This window comes from Pongo pygmaeus, chromosome 8 (assembly GCF_028885625.2).
Source record: "Pongo pygmaeus isolate AG05252 chromosome 8, NHGRI_mPonPyg2-v2.0_pri, whole genome shotgun sequence".
Classification (NCBI taxonomy): domain Eukaryota; kingdom Metazoa; phylum Chordata; class Mammalia; order Primates; family Hominidae; genus Pongo; species Pongo pygmaeus.
In genome coordinates this window covers 101,565,397-101,588,169 of record NC_072381.2, presented here as the reverse complement: position 1 = coordinate 101,588,169, position 22,773 = coordinate 101,565,397, and the positions used below count along the sequence as shown (strand labels likewise).

General features: G+C 43.6%; 1 protein-coding gene across 1 annotated transcript in view; it reads left to right on the top strand.

Annotated features, from left to right (window-relative positions):
• The first annotated feature begins 2,467 nt into the window (after positions 1-2,467).
• BLNK (B cell linker) overlaps positions 2,468-22,773 on the top strand; it is a 79,387-nt gene continuing 59,081 nt past the window's right edge. The window contains exon 1 of the mRNA XM_054436076.2: positions 2,468-2,702. Coding sequence (XP_054292051.1) covers positions 2,656-2,702 — 47 coding nt within the window. The 5' untranslated portion in view covers positions 2,468-2,655. The remainder of the gene's footprint in view (positions 2,703-22,773) is intronic.

The window sequence follows — 22,773 nt, the reverse complement described above, 5'->3', positions numbered from 1 at the left end:
TTTTTGTGTTTTGCTTAAAAAGGTTTTCCCCGGCCAGGCGTGGTGGCTCACACCTGTAATCCCAGCACTTTGGGAGGCCTAGGCAGGTGGATCATGAGGTCAGGAGATCGAGAGCATCCTGGCTAACATGGTGAAACCCCGTCTCTACTAAAAAATACAAAAAATTAGCCAGGCATGGTGGCGGGTGCCTGTAGTCCCAGCTACTCAGGAAGCTGTGGCAGGAGAATGGTGTGAACCCAGGAGGCGGAGCTTGCAGTGAGCCAAGATCATGCCACTGCACTCCAACCTGGGCGACAGCAAGACTCCGTCTCAAAAAAAAAAAAAGATTTTCCCCGCTTCAAAATTAGAGTCAAATAATTTAAAATTTTCATTTAGTCATGGAGCAACTTAGAAGCCAAAGCAGTTGTGGCAGGCCTGGAACATTAGGCTGTCACACTGTATTTCACATGGGGCAAAATGTCCAGTCTGGAAACGCAGTCTCTCATTTTCATCATGTTAGACTAAATACAGTAAAAAGAAGAAAGACAAGTGGCTGTAAAAAGAAAAAGCAGAAGTGTAACCTTTGCCTCTGGTCTTTTTCTCTGGGGAAATATGAAGTTGTCAGCCAGGTGTTGAGCAAAGTTGTTGGTGGAGAGAAAAGTCAAGTGACTTATGGGGTGCATTTTACAATAATTAAGAAAGAACGAGCTGACTATTATCATCTCATTCAGTGAAGCCTGAATTTCCTGATCTTTGATGACATTGTATGTGCCTTTACCATCCTAGTCTACTTGTTTCTTTCAGTTAGGAACTATGGGAGAGGAGGAGGCAGGGTCTAGGGCTCCTTCAGGATGCACTGCTAGAAAATTGAGCGGCCAGATTGGGGAAGATGAATGATGGCAGGAGACAAGCACTTGCATTTTTCTCATGCAACATTGTCTGCTCTCTTGCTGGCCTGGCCAAGTCAGTGTCCTGGCCAAGCAGAAGGGCGCCACCCTTCAATAGCTCTGAAGATTCTGCTCCTAAACATCTGGTCAAACCAGAAATTCATAGGCAGTGATGAATGTGAATAATCAAGGTTACCTGGAGAAAGACAGAACATCCATTTGTGCAAAGAAGAGGCACAGGAGGGAAGAAATCCATCCACGGTTTCCACCTCTATTATTGCCACTGTTCCTTCTCCCCCTCCTCCTCTGTCTCCTCCTCCTCCGCTTCTTCCTCCTCCTCCTCTTCCTCCACCTCCTTCTCTTCTTCTGTCTTCTCCTCTTTCCCCACTGTCTTCAGCCAGATCTTGGGTCTGCAACAGGAGAGGTAACTGAGAGCTCTTTACTTTGTCCCGCTGTGTATTCTGACCCAGGAGAAGACTGGTTCCCTTGATAAATGTTGGAAATGTGTACTTTATTCCACAAGGGTGAGCAGGGCATTCTCGATGGCTGCAGAAAAGTGTGTCCAGGTACAAAAGGTCCCTTCCCTGCCATTTTCTTCCTCCCTGACCCTGGACTGCGGGCTGCTCTTTAAACAACAGATAAATCAGCATTTTTCAGATTAGGCAGAAGGAAATATAAAGTCTTCCAGGAGGGAAGTAGAGTTCTCTGAATAGGTTCAGCCCCTGCAGGTATGGCTCCCTCCTCCCAGCCTCACCCCACCTGTCAGAGCTTGAGATGGCCTCGTGTCTGGCGTTGTCACTGGGTGTGATGAGCAAGTGGTGGACAGGACAGGAAGAGGCAAATGCAAGGAGGGGAGTGGCGTTCTGCTTTTAGGACTTCAGAATGGCCTGATGTAGGAATTGCATTGTTGTGAAACTGTTAGATTTGTTCTCATCTGACTTTTGGGTACATCCTGGTTTGTTTGAAAGCATCTGGCTATCGGCAAGGTAACTCCTGACTCTATCAGGCAATAAGGAGGCTGCACATCTGACGATGGAGTTCATCTCCCCTTTCCTGAGTCATCCATCCCTACCCCCAGATGAACAGAGAATTGCCCATCCCATTTTAAATAGAGCTCCAGAAAAAGAGAGACTCTAATTCTCTGAGTAAACTGTTACCACCATGCCACTGCCAACCTGATATTTATTTTTAAATGTATTGCCTGCATCAGGGGGTAGGAAAAAGCACAAAAATGCCATTTTTATATAATGGTTCTATAAGTAGAAAAAGCTTATCCATGACTTTATGCAAATAAGCAGAAAGTCTCCAAGAGAGGTTCAGATGGACTTGATTACTCTGCTTTTCCTTGAGCCCAGGAAGTTCCCAGTTATAGCACGCACCTGCTGGAAACAGACTATATGTGTTTGGGACAAACAGGAAGTAGTGACCAGCCAGAAACTTGTCCTAACCTGGTTACAAATCTGATTGTAAAAGAAAGCAGCTGGAAAGAAATTTGCATGCCCAATAGGTTTCATTATTAAAGTTTACACAAAGTGGAGTAATCACCAAGCTGGCTGGCTATCCAGATCACATGATTATGTAGAAACATGAAACTTGACTATGTGCTCGGGCAAGTTTTACTTCTCCCTAGAGCAGGGGTGTTTGCCAGCAGCCTGCACTCTCAGAAATCAGACTTGAGTGGCCGGAACCCTTGAGACCAGAGGCTTACCATGCTGCTCCCTAGGAGGGCCAGGAACTGCTGACGGGACCACTGGACAGTTATTCTTGTCTCTTACAATTACCAAACAGAATGGACAAGCTTAATAAAATAACCGTCCCCGCCAGTCAGAAGTTGAGGTAAGATTTTCCCCACCCAATACCCTTCTTCATCTCCTTTTTTTCCCCCCCAGTGCTCTTATGGCATCTCAGAAATACTGAAATCCTGGAATGCTTTGCTAGTTTCCAGTGGGTGGCACTTACTATAGGGAAGTGGACTGAGTTCTTAAAGAAATGTGTAGGAACAAGAGAGACTTGCTTTAGCTGCCTCTTACAATAAAGTGTAAAGCTCTGGAAAGATAATAAAACAAATGCCAAGGGCTTAGATTCTACTGAAGGTCAACTTTTAGAATCTGAATGCAACCAACTTTTCTAAGGAAGGGTTTCTCTAAACTGAGTCCTCACCCATTTTATTGCCGGTTACTATTTAATTTTAAGGATAGCTATAATCATTTGTTATTCATTGTTTTATTGTCTCATTTATTTTGTGGGTGTATATGACAAGTGTGTTTGGAGGGATTAGATCTCTTTCCAATGCCCTCATGTCAACGTAACAGTGATCTATAACAAGCCTCTTAAAAAGAATAAACCAGAAGCGGCCCCATGGGCATGAGTCAAGGAGCTATGGAAAAGACAACTTCCCCAAATTTTGCTTTTGAAGATCTTCTTTTTGTCTCATTGTAATGGCATCATGGCTTTCAGAGACTGGAACTTTTAAAGTTCTGGGAGTGCGTTTTTTTTTTCACATTTTTAAACAGTTTTTTTTTTTAATTATACTTTTAAGTTCTGGGGTACATGTGCAGAAGGTGCAGGTTTGTTACATAGGTATACACGTCCCATGGTGGTTTGCTGCACCCATCAACCTGTCATCTACATTAGGTATTTCTCCTAATTCTCTCCCTCCCCTAGTCCCCCACCTTGACAGGCCCCAGTGTGTGATGTTCCCCTCCGTTCAGGGAGTGTTTTCTATTCTGACTACATATTGGAACTTAGCCAAATGTTCAGGGGGTGATGTGACACATGTAGCAGACAAGTAATCACAGATAACAAGGAGCCAGAGAATTGAAGCTTTTGAGACAATATTTAAGCGAAAGTCTGGAATTGGCAGAGGGACAACCTTCACAGTAGAATACAGGTCTTATGCCTAGGAGGTGCTTGGTAAAAGGTAATGTGAAATGCACCAATGATCTGGGATCAGTAGGCAACATCAGCTGCATTCAACCATTTCAAGAACATGCTGTTGAGTGCTGCTGTGTGATCAGCACTGACGGGACAAGAAGGCACCTCATTCTTGCCCTTGGTCTCAAATAGCTACACCCTCATGAGGGGCGGGGGTGATACAATGGAAGCTGTAAGTGACTGAAGGAATATAAGAAGAGACTTAGAGTAGCAGGAGGAGGTTTCATAGAGAAGATACTTTTAAGAGGTAGGCTTTGAGAGGTGGGTAAAATTATAAAATACTGGAAAATTGGAGGAAACATGTTATATGCTGGGAGGGAGGAAATACAGAGGCTGTCACTCAAAGCTTAACACAAGTATGGTCCATTTGTGGGATGGTGAGGAGAGTTTTCTGTCCAGCGGAAACTAAAGAGTAGGGAATGTGGGACCTGAAGGTCCTGGTATGATTTGACACATAGGGTGGGTCCAGGTTGCAAAGGATGGTGAGTGCCCTGACCATAGGGAGTTGGAGAACAGGTTATGCTGTTAGCTGTTAGCAATGTCATGACAGTAGGCTTAAAGGAGCCTGGTAGGATGCGTTGGAGTGGGAGGGACACTGGAGGCAGGGATCTGGTGGGAGGGAGGAGCACTTAAGTAACCCAAGCATCCAGGGTTGTAGGCCTGGACTTGGGACATGGCAGTGAGAAGGAAGAGGGAAGGAGAGGGCAGAAAGACATGGCAAAGAAACTAACTAGGCACCCTCCTCTGAATGAACAGGAGGATTCCAAATGTTTTTTTTTTCAGACATATTCTATACAGAAACGCATTCTCTTTCAGGGAATCCAGATGGGAATTTAAGTAAAGGTGCTAGAACTTAAATCATTTTATGATTCCTCCCTTTGCGACAAAGTCCAGCTTGATCACAGAGCAGTTGATGGGCAACATACAACCATAGATTATGGGATAGAAAACCAAAATTATACCATGGATAATCATACACTACACTCATCTGCTTACATAAAAGTAACTTTTTTTCCACTTGATTACTCAGTTGTCTTTATAGAATCATCCTGTTGTGGTAAAATGTACTGTTGACGTGGAACTTTTCAAAGAAATGAAATTGTAAACTCAATGGGCTCAAAGCACCATCTTAACTCTTTTCCATAATTAGATAGATGGGATGGTGAGGAGTCAATAGATGAAATACTTGCTCCTGTGATTTGTGTCCTCTGTCCTGACTGGTTGACATCAATTCTGAAGGTTGATTAACCGTGTAATTATTTGGCACCAGATGACCATAAAAGTGGACAGTTATGTTTATACTCTTAGGCTTAGGTGAGAATTTGCTCAAATTCTTAGCCACAAAAATAGAAAGACAGTGAGTGTCCATCCAGAGGACTGAAAGAAATGACCTTGATCCAGGGAGTATATTCCCAGGACTGAAAAGAGAGTGGAGCAGAAGGAATTACTAGGAGGAGAGGGGAAGCAGAGTCATCCAAGGAAAGGAGGGCATGCAGGATTGGAAGGAGACAAGGAATTCTCAAAATGAAGAAGAAAGGGAATGTTCTGGATGAACCCAGTTGGGGACGGGTCATCACCTTGAGAGTTTCTGCTGTATAAGAATAGAGATAGGTGAGATGGCTAAGTTGCTTGTGACCACAGATTCTCATGTTTTTGCTCCCACCGAGGCCTGCTAAAGTAGGCTTCTCTGTTAGTAGGAGTCCATAGACACTTAGGTTCTTTCAGTTGATTCCTACTGAATCAACTTAGGTTCTTTCAGTTGATTCTTTCAGTTGATTAAGCCCTGGGTTCTTAATCGTTCCACAGTAAACATTCCTATGATCATAAAAACTTCACCTTTCTAGGGGAACACTTCAAAATTTACAATCCTGAATCACTTTGCAAATATCCCTTTTCAAATTAGTAAAACTAACTTGAAAATGAAATGTTTAGTTTTTAATAACCTCCCAATTGACTCATCATCTGTGCTTGTGTATTTTTCTTTGTAGCATAAACAAACACATTCCTGCTCATTTTTACAACTAGAAAACGTCTTTGACACAAGTGTGGTCAAATCGGGTCTCCCCAGTTATCTTATTGATTAAAGAGTATGGCATTTTTCCATTAGAAAAATCAAGATTTTTGTGATTTTAGGCAAGATTGCCTAATCTCCTTGGTTTCCTCACCTGTAAGATAAAGATAATAATAACAGTACCAATGTCGTAGGGCTATTGTAAGGTTTAAATAAATTTTTCTGTGAAGCAACTGGCACATAGTGATTATAGGATTTTTAAAATAGTAGCTATTAATATCATTACTGTTGTTATTCTAATTCTATAGTTCTGTAATTGATTTTCTGAAGATAAACAGGGACTTTCCATTGATCCCTGATTAGTTTCATGTTGGTTCCATTTCTTCTTTCTGGCTATTTTGACTATTTTGTCTATTGATTCTGACATCTGTGACACTTGGCTTTGCATGGACTGCAGATGTGACAAACATTCCTTCTCTGCCTTCATCTAAGTGACTAATAATGTTAAGCATGACAGAGCCCTGCCGTGGGTGTCTGGGTCTTCCTGGTAGGGGTCTCACTGAGACCTTATCTAATGGATTCTGAGACATGCCTTCTCTTCTCAGGGCTTGGAGTTTTCAACTGGAGTTTTTACTTCCTTGATTTTTCTGGTTCAGTTCTTCAGAAACAAATTCACCTTCTTTTCACCTTTCCACAACTAGCTGCCTCTCAGATCCTCCCTGTTTTGGTCGATGGTATCCTCGTCAGCCCTCACACTGAGTCACCCTTCCCTCTCCACCTCAGCTGATACCCACTCACCTACCACACCCTGCAGGTTTTCTTTATGGCTTTTCCATATATGCCTTTTCTTTCCTTTTCTTCCACAACATCCCGGATAGGTTATTAGCTCCCCCATGTCCCCTATGTTTGTTTGGTTCAAATTACAAAATGAGAACATTTCCCAAAGTCCCTCTCAGCTCTGATGCTGTGATCCTTTAAGCACAGAGACCATGTTCGACCTATGTTACATTCTCGAAGGCTACCATTTTATCTCAGGACTCTCAGGAAATATTTCTTGATATATTTAGAAGGACCATGCCATTGGGGCCCAACAGGGCTGATTCTAATGGAGAGTTACTAGCTGAAGCCATTCAGTTTCTCTACACCTCAGTTTTCCCAGCTGCCAGACGAAACTAGAGATGCCTTCCTCACAGGCTTGTGTGAAGACTAAGTGAGACAACATGGACTGAAGTTCCCAGAAGAGTATTTGCCACTTAGTCAGTATACCAAGTCAATAAAAAGCAAACACAACCACCAGTACCTCAACCCACCCATGCTGAGTGGCATTTGCTGTCTCTCTTGCTCTTCCTATTTGTGGTTCCAACTCCTTTTAACTGGGGTGGCAAAGTTCAGGGGAGCTGCAGGCAGGAGGCACAGCATGTAGTGGTGGAGATTAGATCCACTTCCTGGACAGTCTGGTTTCCCATCCCCTCACACTGCCTACCTGCATCCCATTGGATGAGAAGCCACTTAACTGGACCATCTTGTGCCACACCAGTGGATGGACTACCCAGAGCAGCTGAGAAGGGTTCTTCCTCCCTGTGGGCAAGCCACATGGGAGCCACGTTATCAGAAACTGGCTTAGTGCGAGTGGACTTCAGAGTCATCAGCCAAGAAAACGCAAGGCAACTTCCTCACCCACTCTGGGCATGGCTGTGCTAGGAAAACCCTAAACCAGAGTCCACATGTCCGAGGAACCTCTCTTCTGGACCCAATGATTGTGTACCATGGCTGAACAGCACCTTCCTTTTCACACAGCATGTTTCCAAATGGACTATGATACAATCGATTAGGTTTCCAAGGACCAAATCACAGTTATTTTCCAGCCCTGCCTCCTAGATTACTGGATTGAAAAGAACTGGGCTGGTGCCAAACTGTTCAGGCACGTATTTACAGACGATCTCTTGTTTTCTCCCTACAGGTGATTTAACCCCATCTGTTCTTGGGAGAATTTATCAGCTTGGTTCATTTTCAAAGAAGGTCTTACATGAGCAAGAAAAAAAGGGAGAGAAAAATTAAAGGCTAACTTGTTCTAGGGAAATTAAAATACTTGGCTTTCTTTGGCTTCTTAATAGACTCCACAGAAGCATCCTTCCCCAGCCTCCTGCAAGACATAGCTGGATCATTTTGATCAATGGTTCTCCATCAGGGACAATTTTATCCCCTAGGGAACATTTGGTTGTCACAACTGGGGAGTGTTACAGACACTAGTAGTTAGTCCCCAAAGATACTGCTAAACATCCTACATTGTACAGGGCAGTCTCCACAACAAAGAATCATCTGGCCCAAAATGTCCATATTGCCACTGTTGAGAAACCCTGATTCAGACTAAGTGAAATGTTCTCTTCAGAACAATAAGCAAATATTCATTTCTATTTGCTTATAGTGACAATATGTATTTAAAATTCAGAATAGGCAATACATATCTTTGCCATTGTTGTGGTCTTTGCTCAGATCACACTGGGTTTCCTGTCTGGGATGGTTTGGATGAGGGATTGCCTAGAGGAGGGGCAATAAATCCTTAGGCCTGCATTTCAATTTGATGTTCCTTTTAAAAAGTTGTGTCAAACAAAACTAGATCCCATGAACTATATGCACCATTGAGGTATAAGTTGCTCTCTCCTGGGTAGAAAAGTGAGAGCAGGAAAAGATTTCCAGACATAAGGTCATCTTGGAATAAATAGTCTGTTTCCACTTCTTCAAGTGGACTGAGAAAATCTGGAGTGGAAATTCTTAATGTTGAGGTAAAAAGCATATTATGTGATAACACAGCCATTAAGAAGTTCAAGGGCTTGTGAGTCTGATCCAATGGCCAAATTCTGGCTGGGTGTAGTGAGTCGTGCCTGCAATCCCAGCACTTTGGGAAGCTGAGGCAGGAGGATTGCTTGGAGCCAGAAGTTCAAGACCAGCCGGGTCAACATAACGAGACACCCATCTCTACAAAAATAAATAAACAAATAAATAAATAAATAAATAAATAAGTCTGGTGTGGTGGCATGTGTCTGTAGTCCCAGCTACTTAGGAGGCTGAAATGGGAGGATCACCCAGGAGGTTGAGGCTGCAATGAGCCAAGATCATGCCACTGCACTCCAGCCTGGTGAAAGAATGAGACCATGTCTCAAAAATAATATTAATAATATTAAGGCCAAATTCTGGACAGAGGTGCACACACTGTGCTTGTCCTAGAGCAGAATATGTTGCCTGAAGACATTGGATAAAAGACAAAGCAGCTGGTGGAGAAGAGATGAAATGCGTTTGCTTGTCCATCCTTTAATCTTCTTGGTTATATATGAAAATTCTGTGGCAGTGTCCAAGAGGAATGTATTTGGAATAATTCTTCCATGAGCTGGGAGAGTTTCTGGAGCAGGATTCACCCTGTCTTGTCTGGTCTCCCTCTGGCCAGTGTGTATATGTTTTTTTGAAACCAATGGGTAGGTTTTAAGCGTTCAATCTTTTTCATTAAAGACTTTTTTCCAGCTCTATTAAGCATTTCTATGTCTCCCCTGTCCCCCTCCAAAATAACTCTTTAAATTGGTTTTGATTGTATCTGGATCTCAGGAAACGCTTTTTGTGATTGTTCTGCATATTAGGAATGATGAGAGGAGGTCTATGTGAAGGACCCAGGGTCCTGTGCTCAGAAGAGCCTGTGCTGTCTGTTGCAATGTCAGATGCTCAAGGCTCTTGGGTAATCCTGCCTCCAGGCTTGCAGGGCTGCGTTGCTCTTGCCCACTGTAGACAGAGCCTCACTAAGGAGGCCTTTTAAGTCCACCTAACCAAGACTCTGTCTCTGCAGAATGGAGGTCAGAGAGGTACCGCTACTGCCTCCCATTGGACACCCTGTGTCTCTGGATTGGTGATTACATTCCATCAGGTCCCCCTTAAATCTCACAGACTTGGGGCCATTCTGCTTCTTGAGGGTGACCTTGCTTCTCTGTGTTTGCTCTGTCAGATGTTGAGGTTTAAGCGCTCAAAGGCAGCCTTAGTTTTTTCATTCCACGTTTATGCTGGGCTTCCTAGGCCCCTAGGAACCATGCACATTATTAGGAATTAAGAGTATGATTCACCTGTTGCTCCAGAAATGGGCCTCACCTGCTGATGGGGTGGAATTCCAGCCCCTACCCAAGTCCCTGCTCCAGATCAAGAGAGCAGAGCACCCTGAAGTGTGATGCTGGCTGCCGTCCTCTAGGTCCCACATGACCTCAGGGTTCCCCAGCACAGCTGTAGGGAAGCAGCTTTTGTGTTGGGCTGACACTGGACATTGGGGTTGGCTGCTGCGGTGGAAACCCTCTCTCAGGAGGTTGCTCCTCTTCACTGTGTGTTGAGCCTCCTCATTACTGGCGTATTTGTCTCCATCCAGCAATGAGCAAGAAAGTCTGACTTCACCTCCTTCCTCCCTGTGCTTTGTTCCACAGCTGAGGGCTATCTGCTCCCGCATAAAGAGCCCTCCCCACAAGCCCTTCCTCCTTATTTCACCACCTTTTCCTACCTGTCCTGCCTTCACCTCCCTTCTGAAAGGGAGTCCACCAGAAGCTACACCTGCAGCCTTATTTTTTAACCTGATGTTTTCACAACCCTTTTGCAGCACTATGGTCTAGGCCTCCAAACAGATCATTTCCCTCAGCCCAGCATGGCTATTTCAATGCTAATTTCAAAAGCAAGACAAAGAAGCCAGCTTGAAGGACATGTGGTGACTGCTAGCTGAGCCACACTTCTCTGTTGGCCAGTTTCCTAAGGAAGGCTCTCATTACCCCAGGAGCATCCCTGCCTCCCATGCTGGCTGGGGGCCCCAGACCTACTCCAGATTCCCTTCCTTCACACATTGTAGGGAACACGCAGCACAGGTCCCTAGCTTCCTGGGCGTGTGGCCATACAGTCGCACACGGTCCTGTGCTCAGAGCTTGTGCCTGGTTTAATGCTCTGCTGTTGCAGTCCTGAAATTCTTAACAATCTCAACCAAGGGGCCCTGCATTTTCATTTTACATTGGGCCCCAGAAATTATGCAGCCAGTGCTGGTCGTGGGTTCCATGAGGACTCGGGCCTTGCCTGCTGCTACAATGTGCAGAGACACAGGCTTCCATGGAGAAGCACAGAGATTCGCCTTGCGAGGACTGAAAGGACATCTCTCCAGCCCCTTTATTCCACAGATGAGAAGGCTGAGGCCCAGAGAGGCCAGGTCACCTGTTCAAGCTCTAGAATGACCCCTCCATGTCTGCCTGTGTAATTTACTGGCCAATGTAACATTCAAGCTTTGTCTGTGTTCTTTACTTTTCATGGACGTTTGTTTTAAAATTAAAAAAGCAGTCACTTACTAGTCAGAAAGCCTTCTGAGGATTCCTGCTGTCAGTATTTCAGGCAATTGTGTGTTCCAGGCCCAAACTTGAATTCCACACTGACTCAGGCGTGTCTGGTATCCTACTGCTATATATTTTGCAAAGAATGCTCCCACAATCGTTCAGGTAATCTGAGAGTGAGTTATAATTATGAAGAGCAGAGCTGGTCTTATATACAGACCAAGCACATGGCACCAACGTGGTATTTTAAGAGGTGCCCCTGGAAGGTGTTTTTGTCTTACTGAAAAGAAAGAATCAGGCAGACGTGGATTTGAACATTTGCTCTGCACTTAAGCTCGTGGTCTTTGAGAAGATCACTTAATCCCTTTTAGCCTCAGGTTTTTCATCTGAATAATGGGAATCATAATATCTCAATAATATATAACATAAAGCAGGGGTATTAGAACGGTACCTCTGTATACTGGAGAGTAAGAGCTCAATGAATGTCCACTTCCTCCTGGTCTGTGCTTCCCTGGTGCCCTGGATTGTGTTGTTAGAGAGGCATCTACATGGGATACGGCAGTGTCTCAATGTTCTGGTTCAAAATTAAACATCATTAAGTGTAATAGGTTCAGGCACTGAGTCATCTGTCACAAGAACCTACGCAGGACTCATTTATCTGATAACCAACTCAGACCAAGGGGGCAGAGAACTCTCCTACCCACTCACAGAGGTGGTTCAATCAATAGTTTAGCTGGATAAATGGAACATTGTTCAGGAACATGGTGATAAGAAGGAGGGAAAGGCCAGAGGTGGGAGACCACACCTAAGTAAATGGGAGTTCTCCAGAGGGAGGCTATGACCAAGGGTCCTTGGAGTAGAAGACAAGAAAGTCTGAGCTCATACCTAGAGTGAAATGACCCCCAGCTCCATTCTATTTTTTCCCCTTCATTTTACAACTTTACTTGGTTCAAAGTATAAAAAGCTTCAGTATGAAAAATAATTTTTAAGCATAGAAAGTGTATTAATGTCCCTACTCAATATTGAACATACCAGGAAGGAAAGAATATTTCATTTTAGTGCAAATAACTATGAGAATCACATACAAACATGAGAACTATAATTTCAAAAAAGAAAATGGCAAATGTAATACAAAATCATTGAAAAAAATGAACTCTCTACATATATATGATTGTTTTGGCTTTTAGATGATCTTTACAGCCTGTTCAGGGTCAAAGTTCTCTTTTTTACCATGGCAGGACTTCTGATTTCACATCATCTTCATACTCGAAGATCATCACAGTTGCCAAACCAACCTTAGATGATTGGGCTTAATATACCCGATGCTACCTATTAGGGTAAATTCTGTTAACAACCTCTTAGCATGACGAAAACAAAAGCTATTCATGAAAATACCTCAAAAGTAAATTATTTTGAAAATCTGCTTTAAAATTGCTAATGACTGCTTCATGGGTCTAGGGTTTTATTTAGGGGTGATGAAAATATTCTGGAACTAGGTAGTGGTGGTGATTGCACAATATTGTGAATTTACTAAATGCCACTGAGTTGTACACTTTGAAATGGGTGAAATGGTGAATTTTACATTATGTATGTTTCACCACAATTTAAAAATTGATAATTAAACAATTTCCTATATTTACCATAAACGAGTGTATTTTGGGGACCCATGATTATATATTTTTTTGACCCACTAGATATTGTTGGCCGGGCACAGAAGCTCATACCTGTAATCCCAGTACTTTGGGAGGTCGACGTGGACAAAGCCCTTGAGCTCAGGAGTTTGAGACCAGTCTGGGCAACATGGCAAAACCCCGTCTCTACAAAAAATACAAAAAATTAGCTGGGCATGGTGGCACATGCCTACAGTTCCAGCTACTCAGGAGGCTGAGGTGGGAGGATCACTTGAGCCAGGGAGGTTGAGGCTTTACTGAGCCGAAATAACGCCACTATACTCCAGCCTGGGTGACAGAGTGAGACCCTGTCTCAAAAAAAAAAAAAAAAAAAAAGAAAAAAGATGAGACCCTGTCTCAAAAAAAAAGATATTGTTTCAAGGTTTTTATTTAAATGTATTATTGACAAACATTTGTAGATGCTTTTAATGAATTACAATGCTTCCTTTCACCCTTACCCCTACATATAAGACATTCCCAATATCTTTGTTTTCTCAGAGCCAAGAAGAATTTAACTGGGTCAAACTTTTTCAATATATGAGAAATGCCATCCCTCAAAATCACTCTTTACTTCCTGAAAATATCTTTGCTTTTACCTGCAGAAATGGATGCCAGGACAAGTAGATGACAATACTATATATATCATGCCATGTAGATATAGCCAAAGTTCCTGTTTCCCCCATTAAGTTAATTTTTTAAAAGAACATATTCAAATTCTTAAGACACTTTTATTTGCTGGAATTATGTAGAACTGCATTTTCAGAAACATGACTAGAACTACTTATCAGTCGCTTGGTTTTACAAACTTATTGGCAGCTCGTTCGATTTAAGAGACGTCAATTTCGCATTTTTATGCTGGTAGAGGACAGACAGTGAACACATGCACAGTGCAGCTGTCAGCACCTCATCAGAACAATGAGCACATCAGAGTCAGACACAGAGAAGGGACTAAATGACATGACCTCTTAGTGTTCTTCCAAACCCAAGAGTCTGTGTCATCTATGAACACAGGAGTCTCCCTTAACTTTTTTGGTTTTTGCAATCTGCTTTTATGAGGAAGTTTCCCTTTATCCAAGACCTCTGCCAGATGGGTGGTGAAAGCAGGGTCCAGCAAGCATTCCAATGTGCTAAAGGAAAGGAAAGTGTTGTATCCCTGGAAGCCCCAAGGACCTCTGGCCCCTAAAGTCAGAGAGGGGAAGGGCCATGCCAATTTCAGCTGTCAAATCAAGTGACAAAGCTTCTAAGAACTTCTTAAGGCAGGTATAGCATCATTTCCTTGCCATCTCATCAGTCTCAGGGTGGTGCGCCTGATGCCTAACTGCCTCTGATAGGGTAAATCGTACCAGGGTTTTTGAAGGACACAGGGTATTAGTGGAATCATCCCTACTCCTGCTTGTGCCAAGTCAGCCCAGTTTCTGACTGCTTATAACCAAGCTCAGCTGTTCAGACATGCCAAAGACTACCACAAAATATTTGCAGATCTCAGTAGGAAAAAAAGAAACAAGCCAAAAAAAAAAAAAAAAAAAAAAAAAAAAAAAAAAAAGGTAGGGTGTGAACTGCTTGGAGAAACTTATAAATTACTTTATACGGTTAATAAGTGGATAGTAAGAAACAGCCCTGGCAGCAAGATGCTTGTGTGTAAGGGAACACAGCTCCTCCACTCCAGGACCCTCAGGGGGCCTTTCTGCCTTGGGTGTTGAGAAAGGATGCATGGATTATGGTGGTGTTCTTCCAGTTCCTCTGTTCAGCCACCCTACTTCTGAGCACATTTTAAACCCTAGAGGGCCGCTACCGCATACCCTCCTGACTCCCACATGCCCTACCCCCTCTCCTTCCCATTTCCCGTGCCATCTGTCCCTTCCTCTTTCCACTCTCCCTCTTCCTCCCAAAGTCTGAAACAGGCCCTTAAGAGCCGACGCTCCCCTCTAGAACAATGTCTAACCTTGGGGACCAATAGCAAGGCAGGGGTGGGGGCACATGTGTCACAGTAAAGATTATTGGGCTGGTAGAGGGAATGGATGCTGTCTGCAGGGGCAGAGAGGAAGGTATCCAGAGAGGCCCATAGGTGCTGAAGCCAGTCGCCTGCCCTGGTGAGGGGCCAAGTTGAAAGAAGTTAGCCTGTATCATCCAGAGTGGGTTGAGAGCATGGGCTCTGGAATCAGACCTGATTTTGAATTCCAGCTCTATCACTTATTTGCTGTAGGATCTGGGCAAATTATTTAACCTCTCTAAGTCAAATTTTCTCATCTATAAAAACAGGGATAACTACAACTATGTGAATATATTAATGCTATTGAACTGGACGCTTAAAAATGGTTAGGATGCTAAATTTTTTGTTATGTGTTTTTTATCACAATATAAACATGGGGATAATAGGACCTCCCTCACAGGGTAGTTATGAGGGTTAATGAGATAATGCACACAAAGTACCTAGCACATAGCACATGCTCAATAAATGCTGGCTTTTACCGTTATTGATTTTCCAAGTCTGATCACTGGCATGCATGACGCTTCTTTCAACAATGGCTTACTGTACTATAATCACAGCTCTGAACTGTGGCATAAGAAGGTGGGGGTTACATCTGGCCATGGAGGTACCCCCCACCTTCTCTAGCAGGGGGCTCGAGCCTTGTGTGGAAGGGCAAGGAAAGGTATGACTAAAAGAGTTGGAGGAGTCCTCAACTAAATTAATCTCAGGGCAATCACAAAATTTCCCTGGAATTTAATTTCCTCCCTTGGCATAAGAGGAGGTTGACCCAGGATATTCCCAAAGTCTCTCTCACTTCCAAATTTCTGTGACTACCTTAATTATAGGCAAAATTCGGAGTCGGCTGTATAGTCTGAGACGCTCATGATCTCTGATCTCTTTGGGCTTCAGTATCTGCATCTGTGAAATGGAGGAGAAGGCCACTAACTCGACCTTGAGGGGCTTGTTCACATTATCACACCATGGAATGGACTGCCAAAGCTGTCAAAACTCTGCCAGCTCCACCATGAGCTCACTCTCCAGAAGGAAGCAGCCTCCAGTGCTGAATTTGCAAATCTAAATATAATTCCTGTTATTTCATAGCAAGGCCAGGCTGGAGGAAGTGAGCATTAGGAAGCCGGTGCCAGAAATGGACAAGGCTTTAGAAAGAGTGGAGGGGGAGAAGTTGTCGTAAGAGTCCTGCTGCATGCAAATAACAGGATAGTCACTAAAAAGTATCATGCTGCTTCAAAACGATGGGTTGGTGGCTGAAGACTTCAGCTTTAAGACAGAAGTGACCTGACAGGAGGAGGTTTTGTGTGAATCAGAGAATTCTCCAGTCTGCCTATATCTGTCCCCTGGCTTCACATAGGCCAGAAGGTTTCTGTCATGTGATAAGGTGGTGAAAGGGGCCCCTTTCCTGCATTACAAGAGGGTCAGGTTTGTGTTCAGGTTAGCTCTGTAGCCTGCATGTGCCATGCCCAGTGTGCACACACTGAATATTTGTGGAATAAAACAAAATGAGTCATGTATAAAACAGCAAATCATGACATTAAATTTTAAGGGGTAACCCTCATTAATAAATTGATACAAATAGTATTTAATATAATATTTTAAAAATCAAAATGAATGCCCAAAAATCCATGATGAAGAAACTACCGGAATTTTAAACGAAGACAGAATCAGTCCTGCTGATTTATTTTATCTCAGGCCCCAGTATGGCCAACATGGCACTTTGTCTCAGTAATGTCCTCTTTGAGAGTTGTTGGTCCTTTCGCACAGCTGAGGCCCACAGGGCACTCCTAGTGTTATTCCATTGCCTTTGGTACCATGCTGTCATGAGTTTGAGGTTTGGGCCTGGCAGAGTTGCCTCCATACTGGTGTCCCAGCCACCACTGTCCCAGGCCGAGGTCGTCTTCCTTTCTTCCAACCGCATCATGACACACCCCGAGGAAAGGTCTCCAAGGGCTTCCAGCAGGACGCCTGTAACCCCCCATCTCCTTGGCCTAACAGGTCCCTTGACTATCTGTCTCTGCTCCCAGCGGTCTCATCTTCGTCTTGTAAACATCCTCTCAACACCTACTTTCCTGCCACTCTCAGCTGCTCACTGGACCCGAAACATCTCAGACAGTTTCACCTCTGAGCCTTTGCACTTGCTGTTCCTGATACCTGGCTGCTGTTCCTCACCCTTTTGATGTGACTAGAGATGTGAGATGAAGAGTCAAAGAGAGAGAGAAAGGGTTAAAGAACATTCAGAAGTTTCAAGCCTGAAGATCCAAGGATGCCAGCTTATAAACTCCATTTTCTTTTTCTTCTTCTTCTTCTTCTTCTTCTTCTTCTTCTTCTTCTTCTTCTTCTTCTTCTTCCTTCTTCTTCCTTCTTCTTCTTCTTCTTCCTTCTTCTTCCTTCTTCTTCCTTCTTCTTCCTTCTTCTTCCTTCTTCTTCCTTCTTCTCCTTCTTCTCCTTCTTCTCCTTCTTCTCCTTCTTCTTCTTCTTTCTTCCTTCTTCTCCTTCTTCTCCTTCTTCTTCTTCTTCTTCTTCTTCTTCTTCTTCTTCTTCTTCTTCTTCTTCTTCTTCTTCTTCTTCTTCTTCTTTCTTCCTTCTTCTCCTTCTCCTTCTCCTTCTCCTTCTCCTCCTTCTTCTTCTTCTTCTTCTTCTTTTTTTGAGATGGATTCTCACTCTGTTGCCCAGGCTGGAGTGCAGTGGTGCAATCTTGTCTCACTGCAATGTCTGCCTCCTGGGTTCAAGTGATTCTCAGGCCTCAGCCTCCCAAATAGCTGGGATTACAGGCACACGCCACCACTGCCAGCCGATTTTTCTATTTTTAGTAGAGCAAGGGTTTCACTGTGTTGGCCAGGCTGGTCTTGAACTCCTTACCTCAAGTGATCCACCCTCCTTGGCTTCCCAAAGTGCTGGGATTACAGGCATGAGCCACCATACCCGGCCCTTTTTCTTTTTCTTATTGTCAGTTTTCAATTTTCTATCATATAGCTGTTTCAAAATTTAGTAACAAAAATAAAATATACTATATTAGTAGCATCTTAAAAAGAAACTCAGAGTCAATTATATTAAACACCTAAAAAAGGAGGAAGTCAACTAGAGAATCAGCAGATCTAATGATGATCATTAATTTTTTTATTTTTAAATTAAATGCATTTAAATGTATTTAAATTTTAAGTTTAAAAAAGTGTTTCTAAAAATCCGTTCATAGTAAAAAGTATTCATGGATGCATTTTTGTTTCTATATAGGCCAAAGAAAACATTACAGAGATTTCTACTCCAAATTGATTTTAGAAACATATAAATTGGAGACACCAGGTCAATTGTACCAGCACAGGTATTCTAAGGATACCCAAGTATATGTGGATAAAGCAAAGGGCTGAGCCAGCAGCCTCCAGGGGTTCTTGCAGTACTTGAATTCCTGACCTCAAGTGATCCACCCTCCTCAGCCTCCCAAAGTGCTGGGATTACAGGCATGAACCACCACGCCCGGCCCTTTTCCTTTTTCTTATTGGCAGTTTTCAATTTTCTATCATCGAGCTGTTTTAAAATTTAGTAACAAAAATAAAATTTCTATATGAGCATGGAGCTCAGGGTGAGACTGAGTGACTGAGCCATGACAAAAAGCTCAGGCTTGATTCAGTAGACACCGGGGAGCTGCTGCACTCTTGAGGAAGGAGTGATCTGTTGAAATCCAGGTTTTTAGAAACATTCTCTGAAAGAGGCCCTAACAAGCTCTCACAGCATGGATGGGAGGTCCCTGCTGCCAGTTGCTGCATCTTCCTGTTGTAAAGGGGAAAGTGTAGGCTTAGATCTTGGCTCAAAGAGGAGGACCAGCCCTATGAACACTGAAAGGATGAAACTCAAGAACTGGACCTGAGGTTAGGATGCGGGGGATGAAGAAGGAAGGATTTATTTGTTCTGTTTCTTTACAAAGAGTCACTTTCACCTGAGACACTCTTTAATCCATTCCTACATGCAGATTAAACAGGGATTTTCTCTGATTAGCAATGCTTTGCATTCCACCCTTTCTGAAAGACAAATGAAAAAAAAATCCTGAAACCTGCCTTTCATTGTCCTCTGTGACAGCACTAAAGAGCTACAAGGAAAATAAGATGTTTTATGATCTTCTTATTTCTACTAAACTTTTTTTAAAAGTACTTCTTACAGATAACATCATCTGTTAAATCATCTCCTGTATTTAATAAAAATTATTGGAAAAGTGTTTTTGTCAAATATGTAATTTCTTGGACACCTCTGGTGATCTGGCCAAAATATCTGCATGCAGCTGCCCTCCCCGTGCCCTCTTGGCCCTGGAAGAGCTCAATGTCTTCCAACTCCATCCTTCCTGAACTTGTTTATCCTTCTATGTGCCTGGGGCTGTTCTCAGTCTGCAGATACCCTTCTGTGGATTCTCACTATGGATTCCTCTCCTTGTGCTCTCTTGGCCAGACGATCTTCCCTGGGGTATGTACAAAGTTCTCCTATCCTGATAACACTATCAGTGGTTCTTAAACTTGGCTGCACATTGGATCCCCTGAGAGCCAATGACTCTGGTTTAAATGGTCGGGGGCAAGGCCTGGGTGTCAAGATTATTAAAAGTCCCCTAAGTGATTCTAATGTGCTGTCAAAGTCAAGACCATTTCTTTAACCTGCCTTTTCATCCAAGAAGGAGATGTACAAAGACTGCCAATTGATGTAAGGTCGAAACTTCAATTCATAAAAGACTCATTGAAGGGCCAGGTGTGGTGGCTCATGCCTGTAATCCCAGCAATTTGGGAGGCCGAGGTGGGCGGATTACCTGAGGTCAGAAGTTCGAGACCAGCCTGGCCAACATGGTGAAACACTGTCTTTACTAAAAATACAAAAGTTAGCCAGGCATGGTGGCAGGCGCCTGTAATCCCAGCTACTCGGGAGGCTGAGGTAGGAGAATCGCTTGAACCCGGGAGGCGAAGGTTGCAGTGAGCTGAGATCGCGCTATTGCACTCCAGCGTGGGGGACAAGAGCGAGACTTCATCTCAAAAAAAAAAAAAAAAAAGACTCATTGAAGAAGGCTGGGCTGTATACAGTCAGCTCCTGGTGTCAGAGTCCCTGCTCTGACACCAGGCTGCCTGGGAAGAGAAGGCAGGCAGGCTGGAAGCATCACTGTGCCCAACTTGTATTAATCTGAGTCCAGGTAAAGGTGAATGCCTGGCCATTGGCAACCACAGCCGATTCCTTCTGCTGTCTTCCCCTTGTTGAAAGCAGACATCATACCATTGACTAAAATTCCCTTGCCAGTGTCTTTCCTTTCCTGGGGAGAATGCCTGGGTAAGCCTTTGGCCACTCATTAAGGAGAAAAGAGTAAGGTTTGTTGTTAAAGCTATTCCAGGCTATGGTGGATGGGGGAAGATACTCTGGAGGTTGGGAAGTCGTCTCTTTTGCTCTTTCCATTTAAACTTAGCCTAGAAGGGGATAAACCTGGCCTAATTCTTTCTCCCCCACCTTTTTTTTTTTTTTTTTTTTGAGACAGAGTCTTGCTCTGTCGCCCAGGCTGGAGTGCAGTGGCACGATCTCGGCTCACTGCAAGCTCCACCTCCTGGGTCCACGCCATTCTCCTGCCTCAGCCTCCCAAGTAGCTGGGACTACAGGCGCCCGCCACCATGCCCGGCTAATTTTTTTTTTGTATTTTTAGTAGAGACGGGGTTTCACTGTGTTAGCCAAGATGGTCTCAATCTCCTGACCTCATGATCGGCCCGCCTCGGCCTCCCAAAGTGCTGGGATTACAGGCGTGAGCCACCGCACCCAGCCTGGCCTAATCCTTTAAAAATGGCTCTCAACCTTCTGTGTGCATAAGAGTCACCAGGCCTAGAAAATTTGTTAAAAAGCAGATTGCTGGGCCCTATCTGGAATTTTTATTCTATTGATATGGTTTAGGGTCCAGTGATCTGAATTTCTAATAAATAAATACAGGCAATCTTTAGACCTTACTCCAGAAAACACTGTTTCAGAGGGTGATCTGGAAGAGAGGCTGGGTTTGAAGGCACGAGAGGGAACCTGAGATTGTCCCCTCCCTCCCTGCCCCTGAGGTCCAAGCCTCTTGATCCCAGGCTCCCAGAAGCAAGGCATTCGGCACTTATTCTCACACAGCCTTTGCTTCTCCTGGACTCAGATTGCCATGTGGTCTGGTCATCTCTCTGCTCCCTCAAGCTGAGGGGTCCTGATTCACTACTTCTTGTCACGCCTACTTGGATCAGAGTTTCAGGTATTTAAAAGACCCTCAGTTTGCAGAGGAAGGAAAGATGCAGATAAAGTCTAAGGATGGTGCTCACTTATGAAAATATTCACAATATAGTAAGTGGAACACACAGATTTCAAAATGTCAAGAGTGATCTTAGTTGTGTAAAATCTGTACATCTTATGCATGGGTAGTAAAAATTGGAAGGTTATTCAATGGGAATCCTTCTAGAAGATTCCTCTATTCAACCTGCAGCACAGGGACCAACAACCAGGAGGCCCCGGGAAGACAGGAAACATCACAGTACCAAGCCTGAGGCCTGCCTGCCACATCCTCATTTTCTTACATCCTTTTTCTAGGTTGGAGTCTTTGCAGGATTAGTGACAGCAAAGACAGCCCATCCCCCACCAACAGGGATGAGGTGGAGTCTTAGTGCCACCCCCACTGCATTCTGTGTTAGTCACTTAGAGCACCATATTATAATAGCAATGGCAAAATGGTCCCGACCATGGTACTCTGCTCCAAGAAGGGCTAGTCCCTTTTCCATTGTCACGCAAGGAGAGGAGCATGTTCTGCCTGCAGTCACTTCATCTCCATTCTATAGCTTTTGCAAACTGTGGCTCAAGAAGAAAGTACATGACTATAAAATAAATTAAAATATATAGGCAGAGGTTAGTCTGAATTCATACAGAGAAAAGTCAACAGTCCTGCAAAGAAGCTGCAGACGGAAAAGCACACACCCAAATTATGCTTCCAATTGACCACCCAATTTATTTGTCTGAAACTTTGCACTTGAGTTAATGAGAACTTAGTTTTTCCCCCAAACAGGTATTTGCTTTACTTGGGCACAACTAAAAGGCCCACAATAGAAAAAGGCATGATCTATAATAGTCATGCACAAAGGATGGTCTGCAAACTGGTAGCATCACCACCACCTGGGAATTTGTTAGAAATGCAGGGGCTGGGCATGGTGGCTCATGCCTGTAATCCCAGCACTTTGGGAGGCCGGGGCAGGCAGATCATGAGGCCAGGAGTTCAAGACCAGCCTGGCCAACATAGTGAAACCCTGTCTCTACTAAAAATACAAAAAATTAGCCTGGCATGGTGGCAGGTGCCTGTATTCTCAGCTACTCAGGAGGCTGAGGCAGGAGAATCACTTGAATCCGGGAGGCGGAGGCTGCAGGGAGCCGGGATCATGCCATTGCACCCCAGCCTGGGCAAAGAGCGTGAGACTCCATCTCAAAATAATAATAATAATAAAAATAAAAAAATAAATGCAGATTTTCTGACGCACCACAGACAACCCAATGAGAATCTCCAGGGGTGAGGCCCAGCCAGTTGTGGTCCAACAGCCCTCTTGAGGTCTATCGGATTCTAAAGTAAGGCACTTTAAAGGCAAAAAACCGCAGTAACTTTCAAATGGTGACTTTTCTACTCTCAGTGCTTCCTGGAATTTAAATCTCTCAAGATTCAGACTTACCCAGGGTCACACTACTACAGTGTGACTAAGTTACGTGTCTTAATTCAAAAGCTTGAAAATTAAAAACAAAAGAGAGAATATAAAATTTGATTTGGTTTACACAAGTAAGTATTATAATTATTTATATGACCTGCTCACCATTTTTAAATACCAAAATGCCATACTACTTAAAATTACAATACTTATATATTTTAAAACATGTATTAGATAAGCTTTGTTCTTCATTTTATTTTGTTACATGAGCATGGCTCTCTCTCTATGACTTTAGAAGATTAGGACATTGTGACCTTATTATCCAT